The 20641-nt window shown below is 40.0% G+C and overlaps 1 protein-coding gene across 2 annotated transcripts in view; it reads left to right on the forward strand.

Annotated features, from left to right (window-relative positions):
• The first annotated feature begins 554 nt into the window (after nt 1-554).
• The window catches only part of LOC124002571 (mitogen-activated protein kinase kinase kinase kinase 3-like), an 81292-nt gene continuing 61205 nt past the window's right edge, over nt 555-20641 (forward strand). For both annotated transcript variants that reach the window (XM_046310062.1, XM_046310063.1), the window contains exon 1: nt 555-814. In XM_046310062.1, the coding sequence (XP_046166018.1) occupies nt 719-814 (96 nt within the window). In that variant the 5' untranslated portion in view covers nt 555-718. The remainder of the gene's footprint in view (nt 815-20641) is intronic.

Here is a 20641-nt window from a genome sequence, read left to right on the forward strand (position 1 = left end):
CTAGTAATTCTGGCTCACAAGACAATAGATTATAATACATTCACACAATATGATTGACTGTATGGTTATTGTTTTGTGTGCTTTCCAGTTTTACTGAAAAGCAATACAATGTATCAATATAGTAGCCTAATGCAGCATATGATCTATTATACCATAATTATTGATTGATATAATCAAACTCATAAGATCGTTTTTCCAAGTTTATGATCTTATTTTCCTAATTCTCAAATTCTATGCTATTCTACTCTATTGCACTCTGGATATTTGTGAGAATGAGAAGAAAGGATCCAGCTGTAAACAAGTAGAGAATTACTAGGGTATTCATGATCCTCGTGTCAAAGACATTTCTGTAGGATACACAAAACCAAACTAGTCGCTCCTAAACTCTGGTTTCAGATCAGTTTAGCGTTTCACCCCCAACAAGTGAGAATTTGTGGACGCTAAACTGATCCTAGATCTGTGTCCAGGGGTAGAATTCTACCAGAGACCCCAGCCAGCCAGCGACCCACCCTCTTGTCACCCATTCCTTGCATTCCCCTCTTGGACAAGCTGGCTGCGGCGCACGCGCAGTGCTCAGAGGAGGCCATGTTAAAGTTACAGTGAAGTCAGGCTGTGATATTTTCTGACGACGTGTGTTTATATTGTATTTTTTTCGTTATATGTGGTGTCAGTGTTTCAACAAATATAGCGACTGGATAACTAAACCGGGGACCTAAAAATGGCTTCCACTTTCGACCTTTCAAGGCGAAATCCGCAAGAGGATTTCGAGCTAATACAGAGAATTGGGAGCGGGACCTACGGAGATGTATACAAGGTAAAAGGGATTTTAGCTACACATTGTCCTCATTTTTGATAAACCATTGATATGCTACCAATAAAGACATTGTTATTAGTAAACTGACTACAATGTAGGAACTTGGAGTAGCCTTCAGGAGTTTAGTCAGTCGGGAAATAACAGTGGTTGTTGAGATAGTAACTACTGTATATCCAAGCTGTTAGCCTGTTTACCAACTCTCTACAGATGTGTTCCAATTCACAAAGCCTACTACATCCGTAAGGAATTCTACCTATTAGTGTAAAACACGTATACGTATCCCGGTCAAATTCCACGAACGATATTGTTATAATGTTTCAATTTGCTTTCACAGTGTTGTCATCGCTATCCTTAGCACAATAGTGGACTAAAGTAGCCTAACATTATTCTTTATAGTCATAGGACCTTACATGTTCTGTTTCTTCTTCTATGGTATATTGGCGATCGCACAATGTAATGTGCATCCTGCCACCTACTGTACGGGATGGAAACAGGATTCCCCCACAAAAATAAATAAACTAAACTAAATCAAAAACTTTTCTGATAAAAAAAATAAAACAGATCTGATCGCTACACAGGCTCAAGGGGAAAGTGGGAGGACGGGTCTTCCGTAGTCAGTACCCCTTGCAAGTCTTCCGATGTAAAATCCTTAAGTCCCAATAACTTTTCTGCCGCAGCCACAATAATGTCCAGTTTCGTAGACTTCTTTGAGACTTGTGCTTAGAGTTTATAACTGTGGCAATGAACGCCATAAAATCCACATTTTTTAACACACAGGGTATCTTTTGACTGGCAGCAAACATTTATTACAGGCTGTGGTCGGTCCACTACCTTCTCTTCACTAGCATCACTTGTTTTCTCAAACCTTTTACTCTCTTCCGCATAGGCGATTTGATTGACCACTCTCACTTTTGCTACCTCAATCTCCTTCACCCTTACAGGGCACTCTAGGAACTCGGGATCATGATCCCCCCCACAATTGAACACCGACGTTTTTCTACACACCATTCTTCAGTATATTCTGTCCGTCTGCACCTCACTTGAAACATGGCTAAATCCTTTACAATTCTTACACTGCAATGGTTTGGGGAAGAAAGCTCTTACAGTGTATCTTACATAACCACACTTCACATGCATAGGTATTTGCTCTGTAACAAAAAACAACAGGACCGACATACTTTCTTATTTTTCTCCATTCACCCAACGGGTCAGATGCCGAGCACCAATCACACCAGGTTTTCTCTTCGGGTATTCAACCTAAACATCCGTCGTCACCCCTGAGATGATTCCTTTGACAGGTGATCTACTCCAAAGTTCAAAACTTCTGTTGTCCGGATTCTTTTGAGGCTCACTGCAATCTTCCTCTCTTCTTCAGAAATACAATTAAATCTAAATAAGACCACTCCTGTTCACTCTGACAAACTCCACTTTTCACAGTGCGTACTTCGACACCTCAAATGGGTCTCCTGCATAGGCATCCTTACTCAACAAACACATCTCAACGCATCTCAACAACAAGCGATTCATTATCATTCATAGACGTATCCTCCACTCCAATTTTAGCGAAATTCCTTTTTATTCCAGTTTTTGATACTACTGTTGTAGTATTGTCCATTCAGAACATTCGTCTTCACTAACTTTGCCCATCGCAATGCTTGATTTGACCTCTGCAACCACTTCCGGCCATCTTTCCCTTCTCTGCCCCCTCCCACACGTTCTGTTTAACCCTTAAGACCCCAATATAATTCTAGAATGCTGCTGTAGATTTCTGAGAATTTTCAAGATAAAGCACATTTCTTTTAACACATTTCACACAAACAGACACAGCTCAAAAAGAAAGAACAAATGACAATTACGAGTTAACTTAGTTTTAAAGAGTACAACCTCCTCTTTAATACTATATAAAAATACTACCGTTCAAAAGTTTGGGGTCACTTAGAAATGTACTTGTTTTTGAAAGAAAAGCATTTTTTTGTCCATTAAAATATCATCAAATATCAGAAATACAGTGTAGACATTGTTAATGACTATTGTTGCTGGAAATGGCAGATTTCTTATGGAATATCTACATAGGCATACAGAGGCCCATTATCAGCAACCACCACTCCTGTGGCACGTTGTGTTAGCTAATCCAAGTTTATCATTTTAAAAGGCTAATTGATCATTAGAAAACCCTTTTGCAATTATGTTAGGGCAGCTGAAAACTGTTGTTCTGATTAAACAAGCAATAATATTGGCCTTTTTTAGACTAGTTGAGTATCTGGAGCATCAGCATTTGTGGGTTCGATTACAGGCCCAAAATGGCTAGAAACAAAGAACTTTCTTCTAAAACTCGCCAGTCTATTCTTGTTCTGAGAAATGAAGGCTATTCCATGCGAGATATTGCCGAGAAACTGAAGATCACGTACAGCTCTGTGTACTACTCTCTTCACAGAACAGCGCAAACTGTCTATTAACAGAATAGAAAGAGTGCGAGACTCAACTAGTCAAAAAAAAGGCCAGTTTTATTGCTTCTTTAATCAGAACAACAGTTTTCAGCTGTGCTAACATAATTGCAAAATGGTTTTCTGATGATCAATTAGCTTTTTAAAATAATAAACCTTGATTAGCTAACACAACATGCCATTGGAACACAGGAGTGATGGTTGCTGATAATAGGCCTCTGTACGCCTAAGTTAAAATAAAAAATAAATAAAAAAAAATATATATATATATATATTTTTTTACGCCTATGTAGATAATCCATTAAAAAGAATCTGCCTTTTAAAACTACAATAGACATTTACAACATTAACGATGTCTACACTGTATATCTGATCAATTTGATGTTATTGTAATGGACAAAAAAACTTGCTTTTCTTTCAAAAACAAGGACATTTCTAAATGACCCTTCACTTTTGAAAGGTATATATATAGATATAGATATAGATATCTATATATCTATACACGCACACACACACACACACACACACAGTACTGGTCAAAAGTTTTAGAGCACCTACTCATTCAAGGGCTTTTCTTTATTTCTAATATTTTCTACATTGTAGAATAATAGTGAAGACGTCAAAACTATGAAATAACACATGGAATCATGTAGTAACCAAAAGTGTTAAACAAATCAAAATATATTTGAGATTCTTCAAATAGCCACTCTTCAAATAGCCACCCTTCAAATAGCCTTGATAACAGCTTTCAACACTCTTGGTATTCTCTCAACCAACTTCACCTGTAATGCTTTTCCAACAGTCTTGAAGGAGTTCCCACATATGCTGAGGACTTTTTGGCTGCTTTTGTTTCACTCTGCGGTCCGACTCATCCCAAACCATCTCAATTGGTTTGAGGTCGGGGGATTGTGGAGGCCAGGTAATTTGATGCGGCACTCCATCACTCTCCTTCATGATAAAATAGCCCTTACACAGCCTGGAGGTGTGTTGGGTCATTGTTCTGTTGAAAACCAAATTCTAGTCCCACTAAGCTCAAACCAGATGGGATGGCGTATCGCTGCAGAATGCTGTGGTAGCCATGCTGGTTAAGTGTGCCTAGAATTATAAATAAATCACAGACAGTGTCACCATCAAAGCACCCCCACACCATAACTCCTCCATGCTTTACAGTGGGAAATAGACATGCGGAGATCACCCGTTCACCCACACCATGTCTCACAAAGACACGGCGGTTGGAACCAAAAATCTCCAATTTGGACTCCAGACCAAAGGACAAATTTCCACCGGTCTAATGTCCATTGCTTGTGTTTCTTGGCCCAAGTCTGTTCTTGTTTTTGGTGTCCTTTAGTTGTGGTTTCTTTGCAGCAATTCGACCATGAAAGCCTGATTCACGCAGTCTCCTCTGAGCAGTTGATGTTGAGATTTATGTTGCTTGAACTCTGTGAAGCATTTATTTGGCCTGCAATTTCTGAGGCTGGTAACTCTAATGAACTTATCTTCTGCAGCAGAGGTAACTCTGGGTCTTCTATTCCTGTGGCGGTCCTCATGAGCCAGTTTCATCATGGCGCTTGATGGTTTTTGCGACTGCACTTGAAGAAACTTTCAAAGTTCTTGAAATGTTCCTTATTGACTGACCTTCATGTCTTAAAGTATTGATTGAATGTAATTTCCCTTTGCTTATTTGAGCTGTTCTTGCCATAATATGGACATGTTCTTTTACCAATTGGGGCTATCTTCGGAATACCTCCCTCTACCTTGTCACAACACAACTGATCGGCTCAAACGCATTAAGAAGGAAATCAATTCTACAAATGAACTTTTAAGAAGGCACACCTGTTAATTGAAATGTATTCCAGGTGACTACCTCATGAAGCTGATTGAGAGAATGCCAAGAGTGTGCAAAGCAGCCATCAATACAAAGTTTGGCTATTTGAAAAAATATAGTTATAGTTTGAATTGTTTTGCTATTTTTTTGGTTACTACATGATTCCATATGTGTTATTTCATAGTGTTGATGTCTTCATTAATATTCTACAATGTAGAAAATAGTAAAAATAAAGAAAAACCCTCAATGTGGCACCGTCATAGGATGCCACATTTCCAACAAGTCAGTTCGTCAAATTTCTGCCCTTCTAGAGCTGCCTGCTCAACTGTATGTGCTGTTATTGTGAATTTGAAACGTCTAAGAGCAACAACGGCTCAGCCACAAAAGGCGTTCTCTGGAGTGATGGATCACGTTTCACCACCGACACATGAATCTGGGTTTGGAGGATGCCATGGGAACGATACATGCCCCAATGCATAGTGCCAACTGTACAATTTGGTGGAGGATGATTTGGGGATGTTTTTCATGGTTCGGGCTTAGTTCCATTGAAGGTAAATCTTAACGCTACACGATACAATGACATTCTAGATGATTCTCTGCTTCCAACTTTGTGTTAACAGTTTGGGGAAGACCCTTTCCTGTTTCAGCATGACAATTCCCCCATGCCCAAAGCGAGGTTCATACAGAAATGTTTTTTTCGAGATCGGTGTGGGAGAACTTGAATGGCCTGAATAGAGCCCTGACCTCAACCCCATTTGAACACTTTTGGAATGAATTGGAACGTCGACTGCGAGCCAGGCCTAATCGTCCAACATCAGTGCCCGACCACTAATGATCTTGTGGCAGAATGAAAGCAAGTCTCCACAGCAATGTTCCAACATCTAGTGGAAAGCCTTCCCAGATGAGTGGAGGCTGTTATAGCAGCAAAGGGGGGGACCAACTCCATATTAATGCTCATGATTTTGGAATGAGTTGTTCGATGAGCAGGTGTCCACATACATTTTGTCATGTAGTGTATGACACCACATTCATGTCAGTAGGAATAACACTAATTTTGTATTCCATTGTGTAAATACAAAAAACCCTAGAGTATTTAAACTGTTGTAAAAATGCTCACTTAAAATGTATAATATATTATACTTGTAAATATTATTTTCATATAAATAAAACAATTATCCAAAATGTGACGAGAGGGTAATATATTTAAAAACCCACACAAAGTAGGCTATTTGATTGACAACAATTCCTACTTCTGTAACATTGTAAACATTCAAACTATTCAGAGACTCTTTCAAAATGTTGCTATCCTCTCTCAATAAGATTTAGTACAGACCAGGCCTGACATAAAATGTAGAATAGTAGCCTATTTTGACAACAATTCAGTGAACGCAACAAGTATTTGATAGAGAAGATACAAAACACAACTGTTGAGAGACAACAAAACATTTGTAGGAGAAATTCTTATTTCACACTGTCACTTTAGTATTGGCATTTAGCCTACAACATGTTATGGAACTTCTGGAAGCACTGCCCAATCCTGCAAAGTGGCACAGAACATGCAGAGCATCCAAAATACATTTCTACACATCTACCACTCTTTGCTCTGTGTCCACTCCAGATTTTAGCTTTATTTAACTAGGCAAGTCAGTTAAGAACAAATTCTTATTTTCAATGACGTCCTAGGAACAGTGGGTTAACTGCCTGTTTAGGGGCAGAACGACAGATTTGTACCTTGTCAGCTCGGGGGTTTGAACTTGCAACTTTCCGCTTACTAGCCATGGGAAAATCAAAAGAAATCAGCCAAGACCCCAGAAAAATAATTGTAGACCTCCACAAGTCTGGTTCATCTTTGGGAGCAATTTCCAAACCATGTTCATCTGTACAAACAATAGTACGCAAGTATAGACACCATGGGACCACGTAGCCGTCATACCGCTCAGGAAGAAGATGCGATCTGTCTCCTAGCGATTAACGTACTTTGGTGCGAAAAGTGAAAATCAATCCCAGAACAACAGCAACAGACCTTGTGAAGATACTGGAGGAAACAAAAGTGTCTATATCCACAGTAAAATGAGCCCTATATCAAAATAACCCAAAAGGCCGCTCAGCAAGTAAGAAGCCACTGCTCCAAAACCGCTTTAAAAAAGCCAGACTACAGTTTGCAACTGCACATGGGGACAAAGATTGTACTTTTTGGAGAAATGTCCTCTGCTCTGATGAAACAAAAATAGAACTGTTTGGCCGCAATGACCATCGTTATCTTTGGAGGAAAAAGGGGGAGGCTAGCAAGCCGAAGAACACCATCCCAACCGTGAAGCATGGGGGTGGCAGCATCATGTTGTGGGGGTGCTTTGCTGCAGGAGGGACTGGTGCACTTCACAAAATAGATGGCATCATGATGAGGGAAAGTTATGTGGATATATTGAAGCAACATCTCAAGACATCAGTCAGGAAGTTAAACCTTGGTTGCAAATGTGTGTTCCAAATGTACAATGACACCATGCGTACTTCCAAAGTTGTGGCAAAATGGCTAAAGGACAACAAATTCAAAGTGTTGGAATGGCCATTACAAGCCCTGACCTCAAACCTATAGAACATTTGTGGGCAGAACTGAAAAGGTGTGTGTGTGCGAGGAGGCCTACAAACCAGACTCAGTTACACCAGCTCTGTCAGGAGGAATGGGCCAAAATTCACCTAACTTATTGAGGGAAGCTTGTGGAAGGCTATCTGAAACGTTTGACCCAAGTTAAACAATTTAAAGGCACTGCTACCAAATACTAATTGAGTGTGTGTAAACTTCTGACCCACTGGGAATGTGATGAAAGAAATAAAAGCTGAATTAAATCATTCTCTCTACTATTATTCTGACATTTCACATTCTTAAAATAATGTGGTGATCCCAATTTACCTAAGACAGGGAATTGTTATTAGGATTAAATGTCAGGAATTGTGAAAAACTGAGTTTAAATGTATTTGGCTAAGGTGTATGTAAACTTCCGACTTCAACTGTACAGACGTTTTATTCAGTACTTTGTTGAAACACCAAGTCTTCTTAGGTATGACGCTACAAGCTTAGCACACCTGTATTTGGGGAGTTTCTCCCATTCTTCTCTGCGGATCCTTTCAAGCTCTGTCAGGTTGGATGGGGAGCATCGCTGTGCAGCTATTTTCAGGCCTCCAGAGATGTTCAAGTCAAGGCTCTGACCGGACCACTCAAGGATATTCAGAGACTTGTCCCGAAGCCACTCCTGCGTTGTCTTGGCTGTGTGTTAATTGTTGTTATGCTATTGAAGATGGCAAAGGGTGGTCACACCAAATATGGATTTGATTTAGATTTTTGTTCTGCTCACTCACTTTCCATTTAGTTAATTGATAAATATAATCTATTAACATGTCTATTTCTGAAAGCATTCTTACTTTACAGCATTTTTCACACCTGCCTAAAACTTTTGCACAGTACTGTGTGTGTGTGTGTTTTATTTTTTTCTTGCTGATAAGAAAGATAAGGAATTGAGAGTCATGATCAAGGGCTATGCTCTCCCCTGTTATATTTATCAATGTACCTTGTATATCTAAAGATGGACAGGACAACAGTCTACAGATGACTATTGTTACATTCACAGTAGCCTATCTTTAACAAATGTCCTTTTCAGGCCCAAGAAAACAATCGCCCAAGAGGTTCCCAAAGATAAATGCTGGCTTACACTTTTAAGGGTTTCTCAGTTTTAACTTATTATGTGAATGTTGGTCATGTTTTGAAATACAAGGCAACATTTTTCTGTGTAATCTTTGGCTAAGCTTGAATATTTAAGAAAGACTTCAAGCCTACTTTGTTTTTCTAACCCTTTTAAAAGATGCATCGATAACTGTTCATATAATGAGCTTATATCCATACTTCAACGTTGGGATTCAACCCACTAGTCGATCTTTTCATTCTGAAGGTTTTAGCTTACAAGCACCAGTGGCCCGAGTTAGGCCAGAAAATGAGCTACTATAAATGAGCTACTATACCAATTTTCTAATTTGAAGTAATTTGGTCCATTTCAGAAACCAGCTAAACAGGCCCTGTAAAGGGATTCTTTCTTTCATTAAATACTTAGGTAAATAGCTGGTAATTAACGATAACATGGGTAATTCTGTCATGACAGTTGGAACACGATTATTAACAAGCACTTATAATAATACGCAAACTATTTTTACCGTCAGTGCCCACAGTGCCCCTAAATAAGAGCGGTAAGGGAGGTGACCTATGCTGCATTAAATATAGATTTGTTTTAGGTAGGCCTATCACCCTGAAAGTGCACTACACATCAAAGAACTTGTGCATTCCCTTTTCCACACTATCTCTCTTGAAATAGGCCTAATTATCATTGTGCTGTAGTATCCATTAGTGCTAAGTTAGGGACTACTTAGTTCATGAGAAAAGCATTGTGAAAGGAAGTCTTACGCAAAGGTACAGGAAAGGGAAGCAGTAGGATCAAAGCCCTTGTCATTTGACTGAAACTGAAATACAAAGAAACAATTAGGCTATGTACCTACTCTCTCTCTCGTGCTCAACACAACTCATTGTCTTTGGGCCATAAACAATGCCCCCCCCCCCTGTTTCACCCCTCAAACTACAGTGTGGGCGGACATGATTGACACCCTTGATAAAGATGAGCAAAAATGACTGGGTCCTGGGGAGCCTTGTTAAGGTCAACGGCATCATTAACTTTACCCAGTACCAGGACATTTTAGACAGAACATTTTTCCAGCAGACAATAACCCCAAGCACACATCAAAATCCACAAAGAAATTACCATCACAGTCTTATGACTTGAAAACCTGTGATTTGAATTGAAGAGCCGGAGGTGCAGACGAAGGATATCAAGGATCTGGAATGATTCTGTATGTAGGAATGGTCTAAGATGTGTTCTCCAACTCATTAAACATTTCAGAAAAGGCTCAGTGCCCTTATCCTTGCAAGGTGAGGTATTAAAACATATTGAAAACAGGGGTGTCAACAATTTTGACCCTTACCTTTTTTGAGAATAAATTGTGGCTTTTTAAACAAATATCTTTCTCTGAGCTATTGTATTATTATATTATAATTTCCCCATTTTTTTTGCATGTAATATAGCTCAGTATTTTAATTTGATTTTATATAGTCATTTTTGCTAAATGTTATGATCAATAATTTCGGATCCAACTGTATGTATAAAAATGCCAATTGAAGTCCATTTGAAGTCCATTTTAATTGTAAATGTATTGACAACCCAGTTGACGGACATTTAAAAAAAACTGCCTAGATAGACTTGCTATTCAAAATGCGGAAATAATGAAAGCATAGTTGTTCCATTTATCTGTTTTCTTTGCCTATACCCTGCAGCCAATTTCATAGCTGCTGGTTTGTTTTCAGTCATCAGCATCATCTCTGCAAGTGAGAACATTTGGTAACATGGGAATGTACGCTACCTACAGTGCCTTGCAAAAGTATTCATCCCCCGTGGCGTTTTTACTATTTTGTTGCATTACAACCTGTAATTTAAATAGATATTTATTTGGATTTCATGTAATGGACATAAACAAAATAGGCAATTGGTGAAGTGAAATGAAAAAAATAACATTAAAAAAAAACAGAAAAGTGGTGCGTGCATATGTTTTCTCCCCCTTTGCTATGAAGCCCCAAAATAAGATCTGGTGCAACCAATAACCTTCAGAAGTCATAATTAGTTAGATTGCACACAGGTGGACTTTATTGAAGTGTCACATGACCTCAGTATATTTCCAGTTGAAGTCAGAAGTTTACCTTAGCCAAATACATTTAAATTCAGTTTTTCACAATTCCTGACATTTAATCCTAATAAAAATTCCCTGTCTTAGGTCAGTTAGGTTCACCACTTTATTTTAAGAATGTGAAATGTAAGAATAATAGTAGAGAGATTTATTTCAGCTTTTATTTATTTCATCACATTCCCAGTGGATCAGAAGTTTACATACACTCAATTAGTATTTGGTAGCATTGCCTTTAAATTGTTTAACTTGGGTCAAATGTTTCGGGTAGCCATCCACAAGCTTCCCACAATAGGTTGGGTGAATTTTGGCCCATTCCTCCTGACAGAGCTGTTGTAACTGAGTCAGGTTTGTAGGCCTCCTTGCTCGCACACGCATTTTCAGTTCTGCCCACACATTTTCTATGGGATTGAAGTCAGGGCTTTGTGATGGCCACTCCAACACCTTGACTTTGTTGTCCTTAAGCCATTTTGCCTCAACTTTGGAAGCATGTTTAGGTCATTGGCCATTTGGAAGACACATTTGCGACCAAGCTTTAACTTCCTGACTGATGTCTTGAGATGTTGCTTCAATATATCCACATAGTTTTCCTTTCCTCATGATGCCATCTATTTTGTGAAGTGCACCAGTCCATCCTGCAGCAAAGCACCCCCGCAACATGAGTCTGCCACCCCCGTGCTTCAAAGTTGGGATGGTGTTCTTCGGCTTGCAAGCCTCCCCTTTTCCCTCCAAACATAGCAATGGTCATTACGGCCAAACATTTATATTTTTGTGTCATCAGACCAGAAGACATTTCTCCCAAAAAGTACAATCTTTGTCCCCATGTGCATTTGCAAACGGTAGTCTAGCTTTTTTTATGGCGGTTTTGGAGCATTAGCTTCTTCCTTGCTGAGCGGCCTTTCAGGTTATGTCAATATAGGACTCGTTTCACTGTGGATATAGATACTTTTGTACCTGTTTCCTCCAGCACCTCCACAAGGTCCTTTGCTGTTGTTCTGTGTTTGATTTGCACTTTTTCGCATCAAATTATGTTAATCTCTAGGAGACAGAACGCGTCTCCTTCCTGAGCAGTATGATGGCTGCGTGGTCCCATGGTGTTTATACTTGCGTAGTATTGTTTGTACAGATGAACGTGGTACCTTCAAGTCTTGTGTCATGCACAAAGTAGATGTCATAACCGACTTGCCAAAACTATAGTTTGTTAACAATACACTTGTGGAGTGGTTTAAAAACAAGTTTTAGTGACTCCAACCTAAGTGTATGTAAACTTCCGACTGTACACCTGTTCTGAAAGGCCCCGGAGTCTGCAACACCATTAAGCAAGGGGCAGCACCAAGCAAACGGTACCATGAAGACCAAGGAGCTCTCCAAACAGGTCAGGGACAAAGTTGTGGAGAAGTACAGATCTCGGTTGGGTTCTTAAAAAAAAATATCCGAAACTTTTTACATCCCACGCAGCACCATTAAATAAATTATTAAAAAATAGAAAGAATATGGCACCATAACAAACCTGCCAAGAGAGGGCCACCCACCAAAATTGACCAGGCAATGAGGGCATTAATCAGAAAGTCAACAAAGAGACCAAAGATAGCCTTGATGGAGCTGCAAAGCTCCACAGTTGAGATTGGAGTATCTGTCCGTAGGACCACTTTAGCCGTAAACTCCACAGAGCTGGGCCACCTCTCATCACCCCAAGAACAGCATCCCCCACAGTGAAGCGTGGTGGCAGCATCATGCTGTGGGTATGTTTTTCATCAGCAGGAACTAGTAAACTGGTCATTATTGAAGGAATGATGGATGGTCCTAAATAAAGGGAAATTCTTGAGGGAAACCTGTTTGTCTTCCAGAGATTTGAAACTGGGACAGAGGTTAAACTTCCAGCGGGATAATGACCCTAAGCATACTGCTAAAGCAACACTCAAGTGGTTTAAGGGGAAACATTTAAATGTCTTGTAATGGCCTAGTCAAAGCCCATACCTCAGTCTAATTAAGAATCTGACTTAAAGATTGCTGTACACCAGCGGAACCCATCCAACTTGAAGGAGCTGGAGCGGTTTTGCCTTGAAGAATGGGCAAAAATCACATCGAGTCAGATTTGCCAAGCTTGTAGAGACATACCCCAAGATACTTGCAGCTGTAATTGCTGCAAAAGATATCTCGACAAAGTATTGACTTTTGGGGGGGGGGGGGGGGTGAATAGTTATACACGCTCAAGTTTTCTGTTTTTTTGCCTTATTTCTTGTTGCAAAATATTTTTTTTCGTGAATCTTCAGAGTTGTGTAAATCAAATCATACAAACATCCCAAAAATCAATGTTTAGCTTGTAAGGCAACAAAATAGGAAAAATTCCAAAGGGGGGTGAATACTTTTGCAAGCCACTGTATATGTGTTCACATTCCAGAAAACACTCGCATGAGTGCAATATCAAGACTATTATGAAGGCCCATAGGGGCTTTCTAATGGTGATTTACCTAGCTGCAACATGACAACATTTTGCATTCCAGTGAAAAAATTCCAGTAGGTACAGATCTAGAATCAGCTGCCCATCACCCAATACTAACCTTCCCCATTAGTGGGGAAAATGCTAAACTGACCCAAGATCTGTGTCTAGGGGCAACTTCACCCTACTCCCTTTGCTCCATTTGGCTCCATAAGATTGCTCGTCGTCTATCATCCTTGACTTTAAGATAACATTCTTGCATGTGAAAGAATGCTAATGAAATGTCTGAGTTCCTTCAATGTTTTTTTGTGAGTAGGAGGACTTGGCTTTTCCAGACAGTATGCTTCACTTGAAGTGTGTCATACTGTCGTAAGAATGACGGAACAAGTACAGTAATAATCTAACCATGAATAATTTGCCATTGTCAGGAACATTATTGTCATATGCTGAGACAAAAGTCGCTCTGGATAAGAGCGTCTGCTAAATGACTAAAATGTGATGTACATTTATTTCCCTATCGAGAGCTTGGGATTATAAGATTTCTATCTGCAAAATGAATCTAAGATAATTGGTGAATGGTGTCAGCACTTTCTGTCTTGTATTCTTTTGAACTTAACAACATTTTCATGGCATATTTAGGTAGAGGACATTGAACAGAACAAGGCTATGTCAAATAAATAAAAATTGAGAAAAATACAGATAGAACCTTAGAGTCCCAAGCTCTACCTTTGTCATTCTTATGACAATGCCATGCAGGTGTTATAACTGTTATTGTAATGGACAGCATACCAGTTGTTTGCTAACAAATGGCTTATATTTAGTGACCAAAATAGCATATCACTGTATTTTTCAAATTTTGGACGGTATTTATGTTTTTCAATAATAAAAGTTCTTAATTTGCTTTATAAGTGATTTCAATAGGTCTTTCTCAATTTGGATTGTTTTATACTGTTCAATTCAACCTAAAATAATTTCCTGCATTTCCATAAATTTCATTTGAGATTATTTATACGCTGCCACATAGGGCTGCACGATATGGAGAAAGAACTAGGCCTTGTTTTTAACCAAATGTTGCGATTTGACTTGCGATATTGATCAAAATACTTGGGTGAACTGTTGGTGTAATGGAAATAGACCAAACAAAAATATAAATGCAAGAATTTCAAAGATTTTACTTTAGTTTTAGAGTTCATATAAGGAAATCAGTCAATTGAAATAAATTCATTCGGCCCCAGTCTATGGATTTCACATGACTGGGAATTCAAATAATGCATTTGATGGTCACAGATTAAAAAAACAAAGGTAGGGGCGTGGATCAGAAAACCAGTCAGTGTATCTGGTGTGACCACCATTTCCCTCATGCAGCGTGTCACATTTCCTTCACATTGAGTTGATCAGGCTGTTGATTGTGGAATGTTGCCCCACTCCTCTTCAATGCGAAGGTGCTAGATATTGGCGGTAACTGGAAAATGCTGTCGTACACGTTGATCCAGAGCATCCCAAACATGCTCAATGGGTGACATCTGGTGAGTATGCAGGCTATGGAAGAACTGGGACTTTTTCATTTTCCAGGAATTGTGGAGAGATCCTTGTGACATTGGGCCATGCATTATTATGCTAAAAAATGAGGTGATGGCGGTGGATGAATGGCATGACAATGGGCCTCAGGATCTCATCACGGTATCTCTGCATTCAAATTGTCATCAATAAAATGCAATTGTGTTCGTTGTCCGTAGCTTATGCCTGCCCGCACCATAACCCCTGTTCACAACGTTGACATCAGCAAACCGCTATCCCACACGGCGCCATACGCGATTTTTGCCATCTGCCCGGTACAGTTGAAACCGATTAATCCGCGAAGAGCACACTTCTCCAGCGTGCCAGTGGTCATCGAAGGTGAGAATTTGCCAACTGATGTCAGTTACGATGCCAAACTGCAGTCAGGTCAAGACCCTGGTGAGCACGCAGATGTGCCTGAGGCTTTTTCTGACAGTTTTTGCAGAAATTCTTTGTTTGTGCAAACCAACATTTTCATCAGCTGTCTGGGTAGCTGGTCTCAGATGATCACGCAGGTGAAGAAGCTGGATGTGGAGGTCCTGGGCTGGCGTAGATACACGTGGTCTGCGGTTGTGAGGCCAGTTGGACGCACTGCCAAATTCTCTATGAGGTGGCTCATGGTACAGAAATTAACATTTTAATTATCTGGACACAGCTCTGTTGGTGACTCATGCAGTCAGCATGCCAAATGCACGCTCCCTCAACTTGAGACATCTGTGACATTGTTGTGTGACAACTGCACATTTTAGAGCGACCTTTTATTGTTCCCAGCACAAGGTGCACCCGTGTAATGATCATGCTGTTTAATCCGCTTATTGACATGCCACACCTGTCAGGTGGATATATTATATTGGTAAAGGAGAAATGCTCACTAACATGGATGTAAACAAATTTGTGCAAAACATTTGAGAGATATACACTTTATGTGCATATGGAACATTTTCTGGGATCTTTTATTTCAGCTCATGAAACATGGAACCAACACTTTAAACATTATCTATTGAACAAAAATATAAAATGTATTCTAATTCTATGGTTGGAATATAAATAATAGTGGGCACTTTTGAATACAGTGTTGTTTGACATTACAACAAAGGAAATTGTGACAGGATAGGAACCAAAGTGATGGTAAGTGTTTCCTTGGATACCCTATAATCTTTGGCTACATTAAATGTTTCTTCATCTAGCCAACATATTCATGCTTTGCCTATTCGTCTTTGATTTAAAAGATACTGTTGCACAAACAACATGCAAGCAAGCTACTTTTGCTCTGACTCTGTACATTTATTAGCTAGCTAGCTAACTAGTGATTAGCATTAGCGGCTAACACGATTTAGCTAAAACTTGCTAAGAAAATCCTGCATGTGCTGCATTGACCATGCAGACTGAACGCAAGTGTCTCATGGTCAAGCAACAACAACTCCTTGAGTGACATTGGGTGGGGTTAAGTCTGTGTGGGAAGTGGCATGGAGAGAGAGGAGAGGGATGACTCAAGTAGTGGTGTAAACTATAAAAATGGACGTTACACAGGGCATATCACATTTAACATACCAAACTTTCAAATACCGTTATGTAAGGTAAAGTAAAAACCCGTAACAGGTCCGTGCAGCAATACCGGTATATAGTAAAATACGTATACTGCCCAGCCCTACTTATAGCTGTGTCTCTCTACTATGACATTCGCATGACTGTGGCATGAGAGTGTTATAGCATGGTCATGATAGTAAGTGTTAACTGTTATTGTAATGAACACCAAGTCCAGGTAGAAGACAATTTACCGACCCTAACCTATATTTATGTAGCTGGTGCTGTATATTAACTAATATACATGGGTTCCTGTTCAGGGGCAGAACGACAGATTTGTACCTTGTCACCTCGGGAGTTTGAACTTATTATCAGAGCATATTGGCTATGTGCTTGGCCTGACAATATTGTTCTTTTAAGACCATATTATATTCCAAAACACGAGCTTTGATAACAAAATAGATCAGTTGTATCACTTGCGAGGCACAGCATAAATTGAAATAATTATCTTTTTTTTTCTGGACTGATGGTGCCTGCATCTGATGGTCAGTCTCAACGGAGGGAGGGAGTGAGCAGCAGAGGGGTCTGCCTCTCGCTGTCCCTGCTTTCTCCTTTCCTAAGGTGAGACTGACAAGTGAGGGGATACCGCCCTCCCACTCCCTTTTTAAATAGCTGAACTGCCTGTTTGGACAGTACATCAGGCTTGGATCGGGTTGTTTTGATAGTTCTGCGGCTTCTATGCGTCTAGAAAATGGTTTTGTATTGATTTCAACAATCTGAGGAAGCCCTATTGTCTGGGGAGGGAGTGTGTCAGTGTGGAATTGGGGGATGGAAAAATGGAGGGGAGGAGGGTGGGGGAGGCAGATGGATAAATATATAGAGAAAAGAGTGAGGGAAAGTGAACAAGAGAGATATAGTGAGAGGCAGAGTGCGGGTCTAAAGGAAATATGGTGACACTGCATATTTGCGTCGCAGTCCTGGTTTGAGTGGAATTTGTTCATTCTCTTTCTAAGGGCTGTGGTGGTTAACTGAAATGGATTGCGTAAGCAGATCTCCTCAGACAGAGTTAGGCCTCCTTCAAACTCAATGGCCTTGTTAGAATACTTAAATGCATCCTTCCTTGTTTCCTTGAGGTAATCAACAGATCTATAAGTGATTGGAAAGATGAAAGCAAGGTTACCACCCATTACTTCACTGATCCAACCAATTCCGATCTGTGATTACTTAAAGAAAGGAAGGAGGGAAGGATGCATTTGAAATATTCCAACAGGGCCATTGATTTTCCTGCATTTCAGGAAGTACTGCATTTCATGTGCTACCTCAACCTTCAGGGGTGTATTCACTAAAAACTAAACAGAAGAAAACAAATGAAACGAGGAGGGACCTACCTGAATTTGTCCAATAGAAACTCGTTGTGAAACATTTTGCTACGGTGTGCACTGAATACACCCCAAGTTCAGCTCAACCGGAACTCTTTGATGTTTGGGGCTAAACTTTGAATAGACATTGACTGGATGTGGTCCAGCAGCAGCCATTGTGTAGAGAGAGTGTAGTGAAGAGCCTACTTGGCATCCAGTCATCTCAGTCCATTTAAGCTGTCCAGAGGCACGGCTATGGGGGGGATGCGCTTGATTTGGTTAAGGTGATTAACACTTTAGCTTACTAACCCTCTTGTCTTGATCCTTGTTGGCCTGCCTTCTTCACACCACATACTACTCTCTCTCTCTCATTGTCTCTGTCTCTGCCTCTCCTGTTCTCTCTTCTCTTCCTCCGAGCCAATTAGATACTAATCTGATACATATTCTGTTGAGATATCACTCTCTCGCCATTAATCTCCCGGTAGGCCTACATATCTGTTGGTATGTCTTTCTCATGGTATGAAAATAAAATCAAAAGTCTACCCTTAGCTAGGAGACAGTGAGGCCATCCTTTTCATGTGTGAATACAAAGCATCTATTTTACAGTATCAATTAACTGTCTTTTGTATAAAAAGCCTGTTGCGAAACACAAGACGGCACCAATGTTTTTTTCCTCAGCGAACCCTCATAAATGTTGTCACCCAATCCTTTCACACTTGGAATTTTTCATCAATTATTTACCCGAGTCCCACAACTGGGCCATTGTCCCTTCCTGTTCCGCTATCACAGCGGCGAGATTGGAATCTCCCCATGCGGACCAACCTGGGCTCATGACCCTGACTTTGAACACACCTGGCTCTGATACGTCTTAGGCAGTGCTTTATTTGAAGGGTACCTACATAAGGCCTTCATAACACATTCATAAGAGGTATATTAGCGGTTCATAAATGCTTATGTCACTACTGCTTTAAAATAGCCTAACACTTTGTTTTAAAAATGTCATCATAATGCCTTGCTACATAAGGTTGTCATAAACACTACTTAATTGGCGTTACATTAGAAGTTGACAAATGATGTCACATAACCAGATTCTGTCTGGTATGAAGCACAAGACCCTAAACCCATCTCCTTACTTTGTGCTTGACTGACATACTTATGACACCTCTATGTAGGCATTATAAAGGAGCTTTTAAATAATGAATAAATATTTCTAACATTCAGAATGGAGTTAATGGTCAGACACTGAAATCACACTAGACCTTCCTTCACAGGCACTCTGTATGAACGTGTATCCACATCCGGGAATCGTCAAAACCGCCCTATTCAGGAGTCAAATGCTTAGAATAATAAAAGGGCTCCTTTTTTGTCTTAGCACCCTTTCGGTTCCCCATCTACCCTTTTTTGTGACTATGGTTAGCATTAGAGATGTGCATCTTTTCCTTTCAAGACAATTCGATACGTATCTAGATACATGGCCTCTGAAACGATACAGGAATGATATGTTTTAGTTTGAATTGGTTCGGTGCGATTCGATACACCAACATTTGTTGCATAAATACATTCATTTTCTATTCTAAATTCAAAACGGCTGCTGATGGCACTCGTGCTGGATCTCTCTGAGCTGGATCTCTCTGAGCTGGATCTCTCTGAGCTGGATCTCTCTGAGCTGGATCTCTCTGAGCTGGATCTCTCTGAGCTGACTCTCTCTGAGCTGACCTCTCTCTCTCTGTTTGTCTGTCTGTGTGTGAGAATTATATACATGTGTAATGTAGGCACCTGTGCTGAGCCATACGGGAAACAGGGCATCTACCACCTCACTATCAGACAAGGGAGGTAATGTTAGATTTTTCTACCTCCACTTTCGATCTGAAATCACCATCACCCGCTAATTAATTAGTCATTTTTGCAGATTCAAAGTGTTTGAGCTCGTAATGTAATCAATATTTTTCTTTAAAAAAAATCATATGACATAGCCAATGAATATAAGGCACAACTTTGGATTTCACCCCCCATGTCAAACTGTTTGTTTTCTGTTCTCATGAAATTATCAACTTTACCCTGTATATCTAAAAATGACCAAAACTATTGCTGATGGTAAACCGGAACATTAAATGTAATGTAGCCTAAGCCCCGATCAGCAGGTATGCTACAGCCAGATGAGATGTTTCTCAGGCGGTAGTTTAGGCTACTTTATTCCGGTAAAAAACACTTTTCAACTGCGCATTTTTATTTTATTTTACCTTTATTTAACTAGGCAAATCAGTTAAGAACAAATTCTTATTTTCAATGACGGCCTAGGAACAGTGGGTTAACTGCCTGTTCAGGGGCAGAACGACAGATTTGTACCTTGTCAGCTCGGGCATTTGAACTTGCAACCTTCCGGTCACTAGTCCAACGCTCTAACCACTAGGCTACCCTGCCGCCCCAGATTACAATAATCTAGCATATTATATTGGTTGTCACTCAACTAATAAAGCCTAATAATGCGCAAGCCATTTTACAAACATTTTGATGCTGAAGGTGACGCGCGGCTACCTCTTGGTCAGCGTGCTAAGCCGAGCGCAGTTTGACTAGGGGACTGATAATGCCTGAGTTGTTTGGCATGTAAAATTACTTGCACATCAATGACTGTCAACACAGTTGCTTAGTTCGACATTGAAATAGAGGACGCATCAGTTGTCACAAAATATGAGGTATTTTCAGAAGGTAGAAAGTATTATGAGCACCGCCGATTCGTAACGTTTGAATCGATTTTATGACCGATTCATGCTAAATTTGGATCAGTTTGGGGACCTGGCGACATTTGTACCAGGACCAATGTGTATCGCTGAATCATTACATCACTAGTTAGCAGTTTATTTTGTCCTTGATCTAGGATCAGTAATTTCTTTGCAGCCTAAGTAATTA

Source organism: Oncorhynchus gorbuscha, linkage group LG18, assembly GCF_021184085.1.
Source record: "Oncorhynchus gorbuscha isolate QuinsamMale2020 ecotype Even-year linkage group LG18, OgorEven_v1.0, whole genome shotgun sequence".
In the NCBI taxonomy this organism is placed as follows: Eukaryota; Metazoa; Chordata; class Actinopteri; order Salmoniformes; family Salmonidae; genus Oncorhynchus; species Oncorhynchus gorbuscha.